Source organism: Rhinolophus sinicus, chromosome 18, assembly GCF_057876585.1.
Source record: "Rhinolophus sinicus isolate RSI-liver-muscle chromosome 18, RSI-T2T, whole genome shotgun sequence".
NCBI lineage: Eukaryota > Metazoa > Chordata > Mammalia > Chiroptera > Rhinolophidae > Rhinolophus > Rhinolophus sinicus.
In genome coordinates this window covers 85365990-85387291 of record NC_142518.1, presented here as the reverse complement: position 1 = coordinate 85387291, position 21302 = coordinate 85365990, and the positions used below count along the sequence as shown (strand labels likewise).

Sequence of the window (21302 nt, the reverse complement as noted above, 5' to 3'; positions counted from 1 at the left end):
TACTCTAACCCACCCATACTTATTTCCCCAACATTAACAGGAATAATAGCATCTATTTCATAGGGCTTTAGTAAGGATTTTAATATATATAAAGAACTTACAATAGTTTCTGTAACACATTAAAAGTATCAATGACTATTGGCTGCTTTCATTTTATAATTGTTACTGTCCAGTTACCCACCCCTAATCTCCATAAATGAGCACTGATAATTACAGAAATGAGAATATGGCTGTGGGAATGAATCAAAAGGAAGCCTCACTGGTACTATTCTCCTAATCCAACTTATCTAAAATACTAAAGACAAGTAAGATGTTTCCTTTATGTATTTCAAAAATGTAAACAAACAATATGATGGGATGAAATAAACTTAGCAATTTTTCTTCAAGGTATTTTTATACACAGAAAACGCCATACCTTTTCTAATCGTCCAGTGGTGTATATTTCCAAATCAAAGTATTGAGGCAATTGCAACAAGTTAGTCACCTTTTCTGCATCTACAGAGTACTTTGAAATGAAAAAAAAAAAAAAACTCATGTCAAAAACATCACAATAATGGTAAATAAATATTGATAAAATTCTGTGTAGCATTTCCAAACAAAACCTGTAATTTCTTTTTTTTTAAGATTTTTATTACAATATAGCTAACATGCAATATTATATTAGTTTCAGGTGTACACCATAGTTGTTCAACATTTACATACATTTATATACCTAAAGAAGTGATCAATATAATAAGTCCAGCAACCAACTGACACTGTGCCACGCTATCGTATTATTCACTATATTCCCTATGCTGTATATTACATCCCCATGACCTGTTTGTTTTATACCTGTAAATTTGAACTGTAATTTCTTACCAGCATTCTGATACTGACACAAACTTACTTTAGCTAATAACTGAGGAAGGGCCACAGCAAAAAGTTCAGTGATTTTTGTCCTGTCATCCAACTGGGTCTTCTTCTCCTTTGCTGTCAGCACCTAAAGTAACACAATATTTTAAGTACTTATTTAGTCATTAACATTGTTAGGTAAGTAATAAATTTTTAAATGATGGATACAAAAAGTTCTACTATAAACTTGAAACCCAAAAGTGACAAAGAGAGTAACTCGCACAGTATAAGAAAAAAACCACCTAAAATAACACCAGCAACAACAACAAAAACTTTGAATAATTCTACAGGCAAAATCAATACCCAGTTACACTAACCAACTCTACTTTTGGATGAAAGGAGAAGCAGTTACCATGTTTCCCTGAAAATAAGACCTAACTAGAAAATAAGCCCTAGCATGATTTTTCAGGATGACATCCCCTGAACAGAAGCCCTAATGCGTCTTTTGGAGCAAAAATTAATATAAGACGCAGTCTTATTTTCAGGGAAACACGGTAGGAACAGGAAATATAGTTTAGGAGCTTATGTAATAATGGGAATGAATAATAGCATTTCAGCCTACTGTAAGCTGTGGGCCATGATTGATGGGTTATGAATTCAACATAGTAAGTTACTACTAGCAATTAGAAAACAGAAAGGGTATATAGCATACACCATAAGCTTCAGTACTGTTTGATGAAATTTTGTTTCATTTACACACAAACTTACATATATAGGTATGTACTAGGTCACAATATAAAAATGTATATGTGTGCTCCACAATCAAAAAAAGTATGAAACCCTGTGGAACTGTTGGTCTACAAGGCAAATAGTATATGTGAACACTGCAATAGTACATTAAAATATAATCCCAGGAAATAGGAATTTCCCCATTTTAATGAATAATTATTGTTTTTAAAATGTTTTTCTTAAAACAAGGCAAATCTATAAATAAACCAGAACAGACAAATGTACCACTCTAAAATGGTGCACTATATTCACTATTGAAGACAAGAACTGTCAGTCACTGTATCTCCTATAGTAACTAATAAAGTATCTTACGGAAGAAACTCAAATTTCCTAAATTCCAAATGCTTTAAAATTTACTTATAACACATAATTTATAAGCAAAGATCATCTGAAAAATAAAATGTAACATTCAAAAATTTTGGTTCTATGGTTGCAAATAAGAATTTTATAAAACATTGAAAAAAGAAAAATATAGTTTAGGATACTGAAAATATATTGGCATACCCTTTTTCCTGTCCCTCTTCCCACAGGAGGATGGCATTCAGCTGCTTGTCTAATGGTACAAAGCATTATTTCAATCAGAGCACTCTCTTGTCTGTCTGTTAGTGCTGAAAAAATCAGAAAGAGTCAACTTATTTCTTTTCCCTATATGCCATTTATAATTATTACATAACAGTTCCTTCCACCTGTGACAGAATCTGACCTCATGTACTAAAGAGAATCCCATTATTGTATCACAGAAAGGATTAAAACAAGTTAAACCTTCCTAAACATTACATATCTGCACACCAGTGATGCATAATTTGAGCAAAGAAAATATGAACACATATACCAAAAAAAATTCAGGAATGTTGACAACTACATTTTTTTACTTAGCACAATATTCGTGTGTATGAAAACAAAATTATTCAGAGTAAGGTTTTCACTCAATTATTTTAACACTAAAAGATGAACAAATGGAATAAGTAAAATCTATTTTCAAAACTGTCTAAACAACAAAAATACCCTAATTAAACATCCTTACCTTCTTCTCCACTAAGTGGCTCCTCTAGCAACAAGCTATTCATACATTCCCAGTCTTTCAGGAGCTCAGTAGCACAGTCCCACATGCTATCCACAAGGTATGCTGCATGCTCATGTAACTAAAACGAAAAAAGAGCAATGTAATCTTAGACAAACAGTATACTAGCCTTAACTCAAAAGAATGTAAGCTTAGTGGACCATGTACAACCTCAAGCAATTTGCTTTTTGAGGTCAGAAAGAAGAAAGGACCAAGAACAAACTGCCTTAGCTTGCTGTGTCCAAGTAAACCTTGTTAGCTAGTATCATTAAACATTTCTTACAATAATCATTAAATTAACATGAAAATTATTTTTTTAAAAGATTAATAAATGCACGCATATTTAGTGCCTATTTGGACTCAATATTATGTGCGCTAACCACTCTCTATTATAAAATATACTACTAATTTATTTTAACTCAATGGTAGTGATGATGGTTACTTAAAACATAAAATACATGTTTACTTATCAATTCAATATATAAGGAAAGTGTTCTCTTCATTCTGTGAAGCTTAAATAGCCCTAGAGCTTATCAACTCATTTTAGAGGACCAGCATTACAATGATGCCAAAACCTGGCAAAAACATTTCAAATAAAAAAAAATAGAGAGACCAATATCCTGCATGAACATAGAGTGAATATCCTAAAAAAACTGACATAAGTATAAAATGAACATTAACTAACCTCACTTTCCAGAAAGAAAAAAACCAATGTCTTAACAAGGTTGGCATTTGGACCTTGTCGACCCCTTCTTTTCATCAGCCCATCTTCCTCTGGATCTCTACGACTGAAGAGCCTACGTCAATAAAAAATATTTACTTTTAAATCAAAAATCAATTATTTCCTAATCAAAAACAAAACAAGAAAACCTGTCTTGATTCCATATTTAAGCACCTAACAAAGGAGTAAATGGGAGCTGGGTGGGTACATTGTCCAACATTACACCAAAGTAAATAATTGCCATAAACCTTTTCCGTTTTACACCTGATGGTAACTCTAAGCCCTCTTAAATTAACTTCTCAAGTTAATTTTACTGAGTTGTGAATTTTTCCTTTTAAAAACCTTGTTGCATTTTATGCAACCATTTCGTTTCATAAAAGTATTACAATGACTAACCTATGCCATTTATGCATATAAACCTATGATAAATATTCTTCTTTAAAACTGAACTTATGTTTTCCTTCTATCCTTCTTGAACAATTATCCCTAAATCTGAACTTAGAGACCACTTTCTATGGATGTCATGTTGTTTTTCCTTATAAATAACAAAAGAGAACTATCATTGGATAACAATGAATAGTATGAATGTTTTATATCATATACTCTTTCTAATAAATGCTTCAACCCAAATGGGTATATTTGGGGGGGGGGAAGTTGACATCAGAGGAAAAATTAAAAATTAGGAAGAGGTCAGCCTTAACATTATGATATAATTAGATCTATTTTAAGCATTTCGACTAAAAGACATGGGTGCGTTTCCCTTTGAAGATTTATCTTAAATAAATCAAAGGAATTGGAGAAGGGAAATGGAAATTTTTAAAGGAAATATTTGTAAAATGTGAAACTTCTAATTTGACCTATGCTGAATAGTTAAGAAAATAAATTACATATATTTTAATGTGAATTATAGCACAATAAACTACTGTCCTAAAAGTACACTTTCGAAAATGAATAATAGAAATAGAGATTTACTTTTTATAGAGAAATTCTCCAGCTGCTACTGCTACTGGTCGATGAGCTGAATAAACCAGATGATAGACATTTTCACAATCTTCTGCAGTAAGAACTTCTTCACTACTCCTACAAAGAAACAAGCAGCAGTTTTTTCAGTAATGCCAAAATTTTAAGCATATTTAGTCCAAAAATCCATGCTCATACTTTCATTAACTTGTGTTAAGAAAAAAAAAAAAAACAGAAGAAATCTGTTTGATTATTTGATTATAGTCTGTCAGTAAAAGCGTGTCCTGACAAAAGGGCTGAGTATTTTGTTAACGTCTAAGATCAACAGAGGTAAAATTAGAATCGATTAAGGAAAAACATGTATGGTGAGATGTAATAATATGACACAGTAAAAGGAAATGAAGAAAATGTAATATAAATTAATGTATTAAAGAAAGTGGTGGCATACTAAGAGCTTGGAGTTAATAATTACAGAGAACACTGCATATATTTCATAATAATATTAAGGAAATAAACAATATTGGAACATTAAAATATACCAATACCCCAGTTACTACATGGTGATGAAGAATACTTGATCCACCATATATTGAATGCCATGTAAGGCAACAGAAATGGATTTACAAATTAATTAAAATTTAAGTGCTAAAGACTTTCGATTACAATCTATCATTAGAAAAATCTTACTAAAACGTAGTGCTCATTTTCTTGATCTTATTTTAAAGAACAAAATGAACCTAACAAAATCTTCTTAGTAAATGAAAGTCATTCTTAGGCCCATCAACCAGAGTACCCCAGGGCAAACCTGGGTGAGTTCCTCTCTTATGGACTCTGCATTTGAAGTCCCAGCCTCTGGCACCTCTTTCCCTTCTAACATTGTGAGCTAAACAATCTGAGTTTTTACCATTATATGTAAATTAAGAAACAGGGGACCACCACAAGAGAGAAAAGACTAACTACATTAGAAGGTTAATTGAGGACCTCAGATGCTTTTCGATTCTCTACTCTGCTCAAGGTTTCCAGAAGTGTGATGTCCAACGAAATATTACTTCTTTTTTAAATTACAGTTTATTGGGGTGACAATTGTTAGTAAAGTTATACAGGTTTCAGGTATACAATTCTGTATTACATCATCTATAAATCCCATTGTGTGTTCACCACCCAGAGTCAGTTCTCCTTCCATCACCATATATTTGATCCCCCTTACCCTCATCTCCCACCCCCCACCCCCCTTACCCTCTGGTAACCACTAAACTATTGTCTGTGTCTATGAGTTTTTGTTTCTTCATTTGTTCGTCTTGTTCTTTCATTGTTTTCAGTTTTATACACCATATATCAGTGAAATCATATGGTTTTCAACTTTTTCTGTTGCTAATTTTGCTCAGCATAATAATCTCAAGGTCCATCCATGTTGTCAAAAATGGCACTATTTCATCTTTTCTTATGGCAGAATAGTATTCCATTGTGTATATATACCACATCTTCTTTATCCAATCATCTATGGAAGGACACTTCAGTTGTTTTCATGTCTTGGCCACCGTAAATAAAGCTGCAATGAACATTGGAGCATGTATATCTTTACAGATAAATGTTTTCAGATTTTCTGGGAAGATACCCAGGAGAGGAATTGCTGGGTCATATGGTAATTCTATTCTTAATTTTTTGAGGAACCTCCAAACTGCCTTCCATAGTGGATGCACCAATCTGCATTCCGACCAACAGTGTATGAGGGTTCCTTTTTCTCCACAGCCTCTCCAACACTTATTATTTGTCTTGCTGATGACAGTCATTGTAACTGGTGTGAGGCGATATCTCATTGTGGTTTTTATTTCCATTTCTCTGATGATTAGTGACGTTGAGCATTTCCTTCATATGTCTATTGGCCATTTGTATGTCCTCTTTGGAAAAATGTCTATTCAGGTCTTCTGCCCATTTTTGAGCTGGATTGTTTGTTTTTTTCTTGTTGAGTTGTATGAGTTCCTTATACATTTTGAATGAATGAGACTACAGTGGTACCTCGGTTTTCTAACGAAATCCTTCCGGTTCCGGAAGACCGTTTGAATTCTGAAACGTTCAAAAACAGCCGACAGCTAGGCCTCAGGGTCTTGCACTCAGCAGAAGCCACGTGACATGTTCCACTTCCGAGGCATGTTAGAAAACTGAAGCATTTACTTCCAGGTTTACGGAGTTTGTAAACTGAAATGTTCATCAACGGAGACAATCGAAAACTGAGGTACTACTATATATCAAACTAAAAAGCTTCTGCACAGCAAAAGAAACCATCAACAAAATAAAGAGGCAACCAACAGAATGGGAGAAGATTTTTGCAAAAAACGCTTCCAAAACATTACTTCTGTTTGAGAGAAACAAAACCAAAATGTTGAAGTTTCAAAAAACATTTTGATTTAAATTACTCTATGTATAATACTGGAATATTTTTTGAAAAATCACTTGTTATAAACATATAAAAATATAGGAAAACATATTGAAAAATATAGGAAAAAACATTGAATCACATCGGTTAAAGTACAGTAAGTGTGTAGCAGTTCACTCATTTTAACTATTTGGTAAGGAATGTTCATTACAAGTTTCAGTTATTAGTTGAATATATGACTGAACCAACATAAATGGCTATCACCCTTCATAAAAATCTCAGTATCAGAAACGAGGAAAAAATGGCTTTAAGGTATTAAGGAGGAAGGGAGAAGAAATTACTGAAATGTATGTAAAGCACTATTACTTTCTTATGTATTTCAGGATTTTTTTCAATGTTTTTAATAACATGTATAGATTTGTAATCTTTAAATGCAATTAAACATTAAAGAAAAATACAATAATTAACACTGCTCAAAATGTCCCCAGTTAAGTGAATTCTCAGAAAATATCAGTACAAATAGAGATGGCTTCTGGTTAATGACTACAATGTAGTCCATTTTGTATAAATGTGCATAGATACTGCAGAACTTTTCAACAAGGAAGTTCTATCAACTTATAGTCCCATCAACAATGTATAAGGGCCTATTTGCACAGTCTCAACAATACAGTATACTACCAAACACTTTTGTATCTCCGTCAAGCAATAGGTAAAAAATGGCCTCATTGTAATATACATTTCTCTAAAGTATAGCTAAACATCTTTTCATGTTTAAATTTTTATTTTGGGTAAGTACCCAGGAGAGGTATTGCTGGGTCATATGGTAATTCCATTCTTAATTTTCTGAGGAAACTACACACTGCCTTCCATAGAGGCTACACCTATCTGCATTCCCACCAACAGTGTATGAGGGTTCCTTTTTCTCCACAGCCTTGGTCTCCAACACTTGTTATTATTTGTCTTGTTGATGATAACCATTCTAACAGGTGCGAGGTGATATCTCATTGCATATTCACCCAAAAATCTGAAAACATCTATTCGTAAAGATATATGTGCTCCAATGTTCACTGCAGCTTTATTTACAGTGGACAAGATATGGAAACCACCAGTCTCCTTCGATAGATGAGTGGATAAAGATGTGGTATACACAATGGAATACTCTTCTGCCGTAAAAAATGAAATAGTGCCAATTGTGACAACATGAATGGATCTTGAGATTATAATGCTAGTTGAAATAAATCAGACAGAAAAAGTTGAGAACCATATGATTTCACTGATATGTGGTATATAAAGCTGAAAACGACAAATGAACAAGACAAGCAAATGAAGAAACAAAAATTCATAGACACAGACAATAATTTAGTGGTTACCAGAGGGTAAGGGGGTAGGGGGCTGGTAGATGAGGGTAAAAGGGATCAAATATATGATGATGGAAGGAGAACGGACTCTGGGTGGTGAACACACAATTTGATACACAGATGATATATTACAGAATTGTACACTTGAAACCTATGTAACTTTACTAACCATTGTCACCCCAGTAAATTTTAAACAAATTATTTTCTTCCCTGTCAATAATCTGGTTACTAATGTTTGACTATTTTCCTATCGGGTTTCTGTTCTTCTTATTGATTTACTGAAATTGATTCCTGTGACACAAATATTTTGCCCAATCTGTCATTTGTTCTGTTTATGGTATTTTATGTAATAAATACATTTTTAGTTTTGTATGTAAATTCAATGATTGTTTTATGTCTAGGTTTTATGTCATGCTGAGAAAGATGTTCCTCATTTTACATATAAAATAAAAATGTTTAATCTTCCCCAATTTTTCATCTAGTACTTTAATGGTTTCATTTATTTGCATTTAATCATGTCATCCATCTAAAAATTATTTTCGTGTAAGAAATTAGATAGGAATCCAATTTAATTTCCCCCCAAATGGAATCTAGTTGTCACAAAACCATTTGTTTTCTCATAAGAAATGCCACCCTCAGCCTATACTACGTTCCTGGATGCATTTGCATTTGTCTGTCTCTAGTATTCTTTATTCTGTGCCACTGATCTCTGCCTATTCACACACAAGTACCAAAGTTAAAAATTACTATTACTTTACAATATGACTTAAAATCATATCGGACAGTAATCTCTCATTAGTTTTTATCAGAATTTTGCTGGATACTCTTAATGAATTACCCATGAGTGTCAGAATTTGCATGTTATGATTCAAAAAAAGACCCTTTTACAGTTATCATTTGGATCATGTTAACCTAAATGTCCACTGATAGATGCCATTGTATTATTAACCCTCAAAAGGAATGAAATTCTGGTATCTGCTACAACATGGACAGACTCTGTATCTAAAATAGTTAAATTAATAGAGATAGAAAGTAGAACAGTGGTCACCAGGGATTCATGTGGGGTTGGAATGGGGAGTTAGTGCTCAATGAGTAGAGTTTCAGTATGGGGTGATAAAAGTTCAAGAGATGAATAATGGTGATGACAGCACAACGTGAATGTGCATTATGCCACTGAACTGCACTTAAATATGTTTAAAATGGTAACCTGTATGCTATCTATATTACCATAATTTTTCAAACAGAAAAAATGAATTGCATCACAATTGCATTTTAACATAATATGTTCAAATTCAGATTGTTTACAGGTAAGTTTTAGTAAATATTAACTTCTAAAAGTGTGACAAAATATGATAGGCACATTTATACACTCAAGTGTTTAACTTTATTTCAAGAACATCTAAGACAGTAAAATATAAAGGAAACTGACCAAGAGAAAGGGACACATGAATTCCTAGCTCAGATTTTTTCTACTCCATTGGTTTCCTCTTCCTATTTTCTCAACTTTATATGAGAAAATTAAACTTGTAGCTGTAAAACCCCATGACAAAGTTATTAAAATTTAGATCTAGATAAATTTAACCCAAATAATCTAAAGTAATATTTAGGTATCTGGACATTAGTAATATGCAATAAACACATACTTACTGTAAAACAAGAGTGAGTAATTTTATTGCTTGTACTGCAACATCATACTCTTTGTCAAGGGTCATAGACACAATTCTATCCTAAGGACAAAAAAATAATATATTTTTAACAGGAAAGCAAAAGAAAAATATTTTCAAATTAATAGGTAATTTTTAAATACTTAATACTAACCTTGAACCGACTGGTGAAAAGCTCCAGTTTGGAATTAAGCTCCTTGTTATAATAAAGCCCTTGTAGAGCAGTGAGACATTTGAGTCTTACTTCACCTTGCTAAATGAAACAAGAAGAAAAATGCATTAAAACTTTACATATTTTCAACCTGATTATTCAAGATACATACAACACTTTCTACTTTAAAATTTTAAATATGTTCTATACAATAGCATTTTTCCAGTAACTTATCTTTGATAACATAAAAATAGGAATCAATACATACATTTAAGACTACATGTCTTTGGGGCTACTATTTCTGTAGGTTAAATAAAAATTTTTCAGAGAAACACTATTGTGAAAGATGATAGTAGCCTATTTCACAGTATATCTTTACAGAAAGTACTATTCATAAGGAATATATACAGGAAACTTCAAGGCCAGTGAAGAGGCAGCCTCAGAGAAAGGTAGATTAACACACACACACACACACACACACACACACACACACACACACACAGAGTCAGAGACCAAGTTGTAACTTATAATCTGACTAAGATACACATTTATCAAAAGAGGAATTTTAAAAATACAGCACTCACATACTAACAAAGTAAGGACTCTTCTTACTGCTCTAGGAAATGCCTCATCACCATCACCTACATGATCTTAAATATTTCAATACAAAAATTATTTTATCATTAAAGGCAGAATCAGTGGCCAAGATTCAAAAATCTAGAGGACTTTATGTGGTACAGATGATGCAGACAGAACCGAATAAAGGAGAGGGGCCTATTAGGAACATGGTACCAGGTAATACCTACATGCAGGTTAACTTTATGAATGAGAGCTGCAGATAGCTGTCTGTGCGTAGACAGACAAACTATCAGTAGGGCATATCTTACCTTATCATGCATAGTCCAACCAACATATTTTAAATAACTGTCATTAAGAAAGGCATCACTATACATTTTCATCCAAATGCCAATTTCTTCAATACAAATAGCTCGGATTTCAGCTATTGCATCGCTGAATGGAGGAAGGAAAAATTATGCATATGAATACCACTATATCACAGGACTTGTGTTTTATTCAAGAGATGCCAAATAATTCAAACCTACTATGACCACACCACTATCTTTAGTATTACTGGGGATTTGAAACTAGAACTGAAGCATGGCCCCTGAATGCCAAGTTTGCAGTGTAGTCGGCAAAGCACAATTATCACCACATAAATATTTTAAATTAAATAAAACTACAAACAAAATCTGATCCCCTCCTTTTATACCATGCCATATCCCAGCCTTCATTCACACCCACTGGGCATGGTGTATTCAGAAGAGAGCAGGCACACTACTCTGGTTAAAGCATAGTTTTCCAGGCAAGCGTTAGTTACACATAAAACTGAGGCTAAGCTCAGTTTGGATTTTAATGTTAGACTAAATTATTTTTAATTCACCCTGTGAGTCACTGAAGGCTTCTGAGCAGAGAAATGGTGCAATAAAAAGACGTTTTAGGAAAATTTCAAAAATCTCTAGGCAGGAGAATGATGAAGGAATAGACTAAGGTAATGCCAACAGAAATAAAGGTAAGAATGAACAAGAGGACATAACAAAGAAAGTATTAACCTGATTCAATACCCACCAAGTTGAGGAAATGAGGAAGTCGAATAAGAATGCCACCAACATTTAAAGAATAGGTTAAAGCAGAAATGGTAAGATTACCTATTTCTTTCCTCTACCAATTCAAAACAGCAAAAGAAAACGTCTCTCATCTATCCAAATTTTCCCACTGATATTCAAACGGAAGAGAAGAGTCAGGAGTCAGCATGCACAGTCTCTACTAACCTAATACATCCCCAAACAATGAAATATTCTATAACCTGACTCCTAATAACAGCAGTAGCTTCCACTTGCTGAGTAGCTGCAAGTCAAGAACAACGCTACCCCATTCTTCAGATAGGAAACATCAAGTTCAGAACAGTTAAATAAATTGCCTTGAGTGTCTCAATCAGTGGAAGAGCTTAGATTCTAACACTGATCTTGCTCCAATGCTCTTTCCACTAACTTACACTGCCTAAATCTTTCAAATTTGAATAGAGTAGAATTACATAAAACAAAAGCTGTCCTGACTTACCGGTATCTATGTACAAACACTCCCTTAAATATTGCATTCATCATATTTTCTATTTCATCTTGATTTTCTTGAAGCTGTAAGAAACAGTTTATTTTCAATTGTAATAGAAGACAACCGAAAGAGCATCTAAAAAGTTGTTACAAGTACAAATACAGGTTTCGCCAGTGTTTTTTTTGGTGGTTACACCTCATTTTTAATTCCACTAGACAAAAGTAACCACAGAAAAAATGACAGGTGTTGTATATCAGTGTCATGCGGGGAGACCCTGCTCGCTGCGCCATTTGTCATGTGGGAGACCCTGCTCGCTGCGCCATTTGTCGTGCGGGGGACCCTGCTCACTGCTCCATTTGTCGTGCAGTGCCCTGAGAGCCCTGGCTGTGTCCAGGAAGTGTGGCTGTGCCCACAGAGAGTGGCAGTGCCCTGAGAAATCCTAGCTGTGCCCGGGGAAACTAGTGGTACCCTAAGAAGTCCAGGAAGTCTGGCTGTGCCCAGAAGTACTGGTGGTGCCCTGAGAGACCCTGGCTGTGTCCGGGAAGACAGGTGGTACCCTAAGAAGTCCAGGAAGTCTGGCCGTGCCCAGAAGTACTGGTGGTGCCCGGAGAAACCCTGGCTGTGCCCAGAGAGCCTGGCTATGTCCAGGATATTGCATTCACCTCCAGGCTCCTCGCACAGGGCCCCTCGCGGAAGACGCTTGTCGCGTAGATTGTGAGGAGAGAGCCTGTAGGGGTGGAGTGTGGGGGCAGAGCCCCAGAAAGCAGTTTCCAGGCTCTCAGCCTCACGTGGAGGAGTGCTGGCTCGGGTAGTAGATGGCTGTCAACTGTGGCTGATTGGCCGTCAGCTGTAGCCAGTTAGCCAATTAGCCGCTAATATAACTGCTGCGGCTACGGAGGAGAGGAGAGAGAGAATGGGGGCTAGCAAGAAGATGGCCGCTGGGCTGGCAAGTGTGGATGGCGGTTTGCGGACAGTGTGGATCCAGCATCCAGTGAGAGTATAGTGCCGCCAGAGAGAATATAGTGGTATGACTCCCCTACCTATGGCTCCGTGGGTGTTCCTTTTTGGCCTCACCATATCCTGCGTTATGTGGGGAGCGGGACCAGAGACCCTGCAGGCTTCCCCGCACGACAATCAGGTAGCTAAAGTCCCTTGATATCTGGAATATCTGACTTGGATTTTAATGCTTGGCTGGTAGATTAATTTGTTTCTAATGCTCACAAATTTCCATTGTATAAGGATATATAAAGAAATTTGTTAAGTAGTTTACTATAATACATATATATTACATAATATATATACATATATTCATTATCAAAAAGCATAACAATATTTGATTATATTGTATCAGTCTTTATTGTCTGAAAAAGAGGAGTTGTATTAAGTCATGCCTGATCAAAAAACAAAAGGATTTGAGTAAAACAGGCTGGTTGTAAATTTGTGGCTCTGCTGAATTCTTTTCAGGGAAATAAAGCTCACCTGAAATAATCAAGTTAACTAACGTTTCAAATCTTGGTCGACTTATCTATTCCCATACACTTTCAATGCAGAACTTGAGAGTTAAGAGAAAAATCTGTCACAATCTAAGTATCAATTAGCTTTTAGATTATGTTCTATGCTTTTGTAAACAAAAAAAACTTTTTTCTTTCCATAAATATAAACTTGCTTTTACAAATAATGCTAACAAGGGCATGCACTTCTTATGTTCATTAGCACAGGTAAAGTACAGGCGGTCTTTCAGCATGTTTAAAAACTTAACCCTAATCTAGAAGTATTAATATCTTATATTTGTACATGTAATTTTAATCTCAAAATCCTTTTACCTATATCCACTCATTCTGTGTTCCCAATCTTAAATTTATGTTTAAGAATTTCAAGGACTAAGACATGCATTATGTTCACCTAATAAATCATCTGATGAAATTTATTAACTAAATGAAAGGGCAAAAAGGTCAATTCTTCATTTCAAACTATATGAAAATGAAGAGGTAGTTAGGCATTGGGGAAGTATGGGAAAGGTTTTTCTGGCTTTTCTTGAGTCAAGGCATTTTAAAAAGTTATCGACTCAGGAAACACCAACTAAAATTTCAGCTACCCCCCACCCAAAATGTCAAAATCAAGTAATTAATTTATGGATTACCATGGCAAATATTTCAATTCAATGGCAATGGCATTACTAATATTTTTGAGACATCAGACTTTGCATATTAGAAATAAAAATAAACATCCCAATATATGTTTAGCAAAATATTATATCATCAATGGAGGAATTTAAAGTCAAAATCAACATCGAAAGATTTTATTTTATTTAGCATAAGGCTGGAAAAATATTTTCCTCATTCAAAGCTCAATTTAGTGGTCAGTCATTAATGTAAACCAAGTACCTCTACACTACACAAAAGTCACCAACTGAGATACCATAAATAGCTTACAAGTTATTTTTCAAAGTGATTTCACATAAATGAAACCTTATTTCTTCCTAAGAAGCTGACAGAGAAACTTAGGAGAGAGATGTTGTGGGGACAGAGTCCCAGAGAGCAGTTTCCAGGCTCACGGTCTCACGTGGAAAGGTGCTGGCTCGGGTAGTAGATGGCCATCAGCTGTAACCAGTTAGCCACTGGCCACTGATTAACTACCGTGGCTGAGCTAGCAAGTGTGGGTTGCAGCTATAGCAAGGGGGTTGGCTGGTTGGCAAAGCAGAAGGCAGACAGCGGATCGTGTGGCTCCTGCTTCCTGTGTCTCCAACCCAGCTGCCAGCGAGAGTGGTATGACTCCCCTATCCATGGCTCCGTGGGTGTTCCTTTTTGGCCTCACCATATCCTGCGTTCTTATGCGGGGAGTGGGATGAGAGACCTCCACATGACATATGTTCACAGTAGAGATGAATAATACTAAGGCATAAAACTTGTCAGACTTGCCCAGGACTCCTTAGGTGAAGCCTTGAACTCTTTCTTAATCCTAGTCCACACAGAAATATACGCAAAAGGTCCTGTTCACACAGTCAAGAAACTAAGTTAGACATAACAACTTGAAATGTTATTTAAATTTAAATCTTTCAAAAAATTTTATCAGATGAACTAGCAAAGTTATGTCACAATTAATGGTGACCAAGTTGGCCACATATTAACGGCTTAAATGGTCAATACAGAAGTTTACCTCTTTCCGCTTTTGTAGTAGGAGCTCTAGCCTCTCGTTGGCTCGTTTCCCAATCATTTTATTCCGTTCTGCCTCATATTGTCTTTGTGTATTATCCATATTAATGCTAAGATTTAGTGCCACATTGACCAAAGCTGTCATCAACTTCATAGCTATTTTTAAAGGGAAAATGTTGAAATTAGCCTCACAGATGCAAAAAGTTACAACTTAAGATCAAAAGCAATTAAAAACAAAATTGGCTGTTCTACTTCTAACAGAAAAGGAAAATACAGTTGCTACAAATGACAAAACAGCTAATATGTATTGAATACTTACTTACTGTATGTCAGCTACCTATGTTAAGTACTTTTCATAGATTTATCTCCTAATCCTCACAACAACCCTCAAAATTAAGTACTATAATATTATCCCCATTTCATTCACGAGGAAATTGAAGCTCAGGGAGATCAAGAAATCTGCCTCAGATTATAGTTAACATAAGCAGTTAAACTGGGATTCAAAACTAGGTAACCTGTCCCCAGACTATGCTCAAACCCCATATTCTATAATATGTCCCTACAATGATCTTTTTCAGAAATCATGATTCACTTTCTAAATAAACTACGGTTTACACAGCAGTCATGTCGATTTCTCAGTAACCAAAGGGAGAAGGGAGAGCTTGAGTGCTTTTTATTAAACTACAGTATATATAAATGTTGGTGAATATTATCAGTGTCTGATTTCCTTTCATTCCACTCTGCTACATATCATCATAAAGATAATGGTGAAATTACGAAGAAAAGATCTAAATGAAAAGTCAAAAGTACATGTGCATGGACCAGCAGTGACGGCCAGTAAAGTGGACTTAACTCCCAAGTGTGTCAAGCCGGACACTGGGCCCTGCACATGCTGCTTCCATGTTCAGGAGGCTCTGCTTCTCTCTTTCTCTCAATTTTTCATCTTCCCTCCCTTCCTGCTGTCAGATTTTCTGTCATGCAGTAATGTAAAACTATCTTGTACAGGTTCCTTCATCTTTGTCTCTTCTCCCAAATCTTTTATCCCTTCAAAGGAAAAAAAAAAAGTTCAGAGGTCCCTGTTTTTCTGTCTTCATCTTCTGCCAATAGCTGTCCCCTCTATAAATGTTGGAAACTCCTCACATGCTGAGTTTCTAGCCTTTTCTGAAACTCAGTAGCTAGGGAGAGGACAGGAAGGTCCCCTGGACCCTGGGCCTTCCAGTCTCTTTCCCCCACCTCTTACCCAAACCTCCTCTTGGAAACTCCTGAGGGACTACTGCTGAGTTTGGGCAAACCCCAAGATGGAGGCCGGGTAGCATTCAACTGGCCTGAGACAGAGAGACAGAGAGACAGAGAAGGGCGGGGGGAGAGCGTTGTCCCTGTGTTGTTTGATGGCATCTATTCAGTTTCCCCAAGTATCTTTTATTTTCTCATCTTTCCCATTGTTTTAAACCATCACCTTTTTGTCTTTGGGAAATCACAGGAACAGTTTTTCTGGGTACAAGGCTGTGTCTCTCCTCCTCCCCCCCTCTCTCTCCCCGTCATTTCTGTTCCAGCCTCTTTAAACTGTGCAATTTTTCAGCGGGAACTCCCTCTCCTTTCAGTAGCTTTTGCAAGGAGAGGGATAGAACTGGGTAGTTTCTTAATCCTCATGAACTTCTGTGGGTTTAGTTGTGCTTTCCTTCCCTTATCTATTTCATACCCTGAGACCCCTTCCCCAGCAACAAAGACTCTGGAACACGAGAGTAGGGAGGAGGGGTTCTGGGTCCACCACTACCCTCCATGTGACTATGCCCAAGTTAAGCCCCAACATGTAAGAAGAAAGCTGCTAACTCCCATGGGCCACTGGGCCCCTGCTTTCTTGCTCAGGAGAGGCCCCTCCCTTCAGACATTACGGGTACTTGCACTGGGGACGTAGCTGCTGGCTAGCCCAAGGAGAGAGCTAAGGCTCGCAAGATATGTTCCACTGGTGGGGGAGGGGTGACAGGTGAGGTAGAGCATTCCTTGAACTTCTTGGCAGCACTGAACAGCCACTGAAGGGGTCAGTGTAGGTCCTGTGGCAGTCCCTTTCTTATTTCTTTATGCCCCTTCTGCCCCGTAGCCTATTTATAAAGTTGCCTTTTCTGTCAGGTAAACCTCAAAACTTTTCATTTTATTTGAGGTTTTTTTTTTTTTTTTTTTTGCTTTTAAATAAGAGGTAGATTGAAGAATATTTGAATTGACTATATTATGCATAAATATTTAATCTAAATGTGTTGTAACAAACTTTGTGATAGTCAGATATTTGGAACTGTTATAGTTGGGAGCTACTTTTTCCCCATGGCACTTTTCCCCTGGTATAAAACATACTAGATTAATTTTATTATTGGAGGCAAGGTAGATGGGGTAGTGAAATCTCAGCTATTCCTACCTTGTGTTCCTCTCCCAGCTCCATCTCTTTCCCTAGGGACCAGGCACTCTTAAGGTAGGGTGGAGCCCTAGCCTCAGTTGGATGAAGTGGGGGCTGAAGGGAACGTGGGGTAGGCATGATCAAAGGGGGCATTTCTCACTTTTCTTTCCTCATCTTCACTGCCCCTTGAGCTAGGTGGACTTTCTCTTCTTGACAAATAAGAGTATTTGGTAGGGAAGGCAGGTTAAAAAATAGAAAACATCACCTGCCCCTTTGTTTCCCCTCCCCCATCAGTCTGGTAACAGGAGGAAACCACACCATCAACACCAAAACGTTTCCATATTCCTTTTATAACAAAAGGGACTTTTTGTACAACCAAATGTGGTGTTTTAGTGATTTTTTGATAATGTACAGTTTTTTTGTGAATTTAAATTTATTTCTTTCTATATTTTTAGGACCAATCTCATTTTTAATAAGGTTAAAAAAAAGTCTGAAGGAAAAAAAACTCCTGTTTTTGCCATGTGATGTTCCACAAGTGTAGCTGTAGAAAAATACTTGTCAGTTGAATAAAAACCACATTTGACAGAAAAAAAAAGTCAGAAGTACAAAGACTAAAACACTCCATAAAGTGCTTTTCATAAAGACTTCCTGCAGATCCCCACCTTCTGTGACTGAACTTCATGCTTCTGAGACGTCTCATCTCCTGTGATTTAAAACTTACTAACTGAAATATCTCACCATTTTATGTTTTCTTTAGCTTACTCCAGACTATATCACAGACTTGTATCACTGCATGACAGAAAAACACAAAACTAAATCTTAATATGTGGCTATTGGCTCTCTTTAAAAGAGATTTCCTAATTTTCTGCTTGGAACTATTTCACACACTTAGCAAACCAGTTTGTCATTCTGACCTAAAATTATTCACCTTACACCATCATACTTGTTTTAATTTACTTTAACCACCAAGTTCTTAACATTAAATACTACCAAGTTCATAGAGCAAGTTCACATTCATTTTTTTGGAACTTTAAATCTAAAAACAAAAAAACCTACAGGAACAGTGTCTACATTTTGTTTTTAAAAATGGAAGACTTAGCAGAAGTACATCTTTAATCACAGCTTTAATTCTTTGGGAAAATACTCTAAAGGAAAAAATATCCCCACACTTAGAAAATGAAAAACTTGTAGATACCAAAATATTCTATCATTAAGGCTTAGAATACTATAGTAATAATTAACACCTATTTGATGTATCCAAACTCAAATCAAAAAGCATATATTCAGTAATAATTCATCAACAATTTTACCTTTTGCACAAAGGAGAAACCAAAAGATTTTATGAACATCCACACCAAACACCATTGTCTTAGAATTAATCGTGTAAGTCTTAAAAATGTAACTCGATTTCATTAAAATTCAAAGATCAAACAATTTGACTCAGCCTAAAGTTACTAGAAACATAAAAATCAACATTTTGTGATGTGGTTAAAGAGCAAGCATCGTCCTGTAGGAACCATCAATCATACCATGTTTCCCCGAAAATAAGACCTAGCTGGACAATCAGCTCTAATGCATCTTTTGGAGTAGAAATTAATATAAAACCCGGTATTATATTTATTATATTACATTACATTATACTATATTATACCCAGTCTTACATTATAGTAAAATAAGACTGGGTATTAATTTTTGCTCCAAGAGACGCATTAGAACTGATTGTCTAGCTAGGTCTTATTTTCGGGGAAACAGGGTAACAGGAGGGAGTAGTATTCATACCAGAGGCAAAATAATGGTCATTAGGACTACATATCCAAAATAACCTGTGGTCTCCCAGGTAAAGCATCTCATCTTTCAAGAACCAATACATTCCCATCCACCTTTTTCCCCTGTCTGTAGCATAATAATCAAGTAGATTTACCGAAAAAAAATCACTATATACTAACTATAATATACCTTTACACAATTGAAACTTGAAAATACCATCCCATTCCCAGTAATCATGGGGTTGGAGAAGAAGTGAGGGGGTCGACCCCTCCTAGTGGTTACTTTATAAACAAAATCAATTAATTTGTGTCACCATTATTTCATTTCTTTTAATGAAAATTGTTTTCATCCCTAATCTTAGAAAATCTTTCCAAATACTGACCTGCCAGGGTGCTTGTATGTCGAAATGCTCTGACTTGTGAGTCAGACAATCCTGTAAGAAGTGAAATGACTGTATCCATCATGTATTCATCATATATGATACTATATTGACACTGCCGTACTAATACGCCAATGAATTCACAAAAACTGGATTTGAACTTCTTCCACTGAGGACCAGCCATGGTAAGTGGATAATCTCCACTATCCTAAAACAAAAATTTTAAACAGCAATTTCATTTAAAAACACATGACAATAAAATTTTACTTGTTTTTGAAATAACACAGGCAGAAGCTGAAATGACTCCTTATCTTTCTTCTCCAATAAAACCCTCAAAGTAGGCAGGAGAACATGCAAAGGTAGAGGTAAACTTTGAACACCTCTACTTTTATTTAAGACCAAATGGATATTCTGAATTCACTTTAACCATTGAAAATGATCTTCTTCAACATAGTTACACTAAGATTCTTTACAAACAATTAAAAACAAACAAGTCCTGGGGCCGCGGTTGGAGCTCTGTGCTCCCAACGCCGAAGGCTGCCAGTTTGATTCCCTCATGGGCCAGTGCCAGATGTCTCCGTTGCAGCGCGCCGGCTCTCAACCACAAGGTTGCCCGTTCGACTCCTGCAAGGGATGGTGGGCTGTGCCCCCTGCAACTAACAACGGCAACTGGACCTGGAACTGAGCTGCACCCTCCACAACTAAGACTGAAAGGACAACAACTTGAAGCTGAATGGCACCCTCCACAACTAAGATTGAAAGGACAACAACTTTACTTGGAAAAAAGTCCCAGAAGTACACACTGTTCCCCAATAAAGTCCTGTTCCCCTTCCCCAATAAAATCTTTAAAAAAAAAAAAATGAGAGACCAATACTACATAGAACTTCTGAGTTTCTGACAAGAGTATCCTAAAGATTTAAGGTCATTTTATCAGTAGTTTATTAATTTTTTAACAATTAAATTTTATCATAATAAACAATGTGTTTTTCATATATAAGTGAAACTTTTCTCATCTGAAAATAAGGTCCTAATACTCCACAAAAAGGTTTTCTTCCATATTTTCTGACTGGCTCATATTTAGTGGCTATATTAAAATGTATCATCTTAATTGTTTTTAGCAACTTCATGATTATTTTCATATCATATTTCAGGATTCTTATCTCAAGTAGCTGTTTCCTTTTAGTAAGAAGGTTCTCACTAAAACATTTAACATTAGGGTAAAATAATACCATTACTCATAATTACCTCTTAACTACTTAGATACTGATTAACAGCACTTAGTAATCATCAAAGCCATTTTAACAGCTGTTGTCTATCTTTTAGAATGATAGTTGAAAGCCCCTTCATCAGAGTAAGCAAGAAAAAAATGATCAAATAAAACTCCTATGCGACCAGGCTCTCTGATTGAAAATTTATGGTGAAAGTTTTGAAGAGTAAAACTACTGGGTATAGGAATGCAGCTATGAACAAAACAAAAAATTTCTGCCCTGAAGTAGCTTACATTACAGTAAATCTAAATATGTCTTTATTGTTAACAATACTTCACAGATATCACTTTGACAAAAGATCAACTCAAGTCTAAGCTACTATTTATTTTTATT

The 21302-nt window shown here is 35.7% G+C and overlaps 1 protein-coding gene across 7 annotated transcripts in view; it reads right to left on the bottom strand.

Annotated features, from left to right (window-relative positions):
- The window catches only part of STAG2 (STAG2 cohesin complex component), a 124651-nt gene that overhangs the window by 39407 nt on the left and 63942 nt on the right, over positions 1 to 21302 (bottom strand). For all 7 annotated transcript variants that reach the window (XM_019718171.3, XM_074324155.2, XM_019718173.2 and 4 more), the window contains exons 7-18: positions 19705 to 19909; positions 15174 to 15325; positions 12027 to 12100; positions 10796 to 10919; positions 9912 to 10010; positions 9741 to 9820; positions 4374 to 4481; positions 3366 to 3477; positions 2645 to 2762; positions 2125 to 2228; positions 887 to 979; positions 416 to 505 (exon numbers count right to left, since the gene is read on the bottom strand). In XM_019718171.3, the coding sequence (XP_019573730.1) occupies positions 416 to 505; positions 887 to 979; positions 2125 to 2228; positions 2645 to 2762; positions 3366 to 3477; positions 4374 to 4481; positions 9741 to 9820; positions 9912 to 10010; positions 10796 to 10919; positions 12027 to 12100; positions 15174 to 15325; positions 19705 to 19909 (1359 nt within the window). The remainder of the gene's footprint in view (positions 1 to 415; positions 506 to 886; positions 980 to 2124; positions 2229 to 2644; positions 2763 to 3365; positions 3478 to 4373; positions 4482 to 9740; positions 9821 to 9911; positions 10011 to 10795; positions 10920 to 12026; positions 12101 to 15173; positions 15326 to 19704; positions 19910 to 21302) is intronic.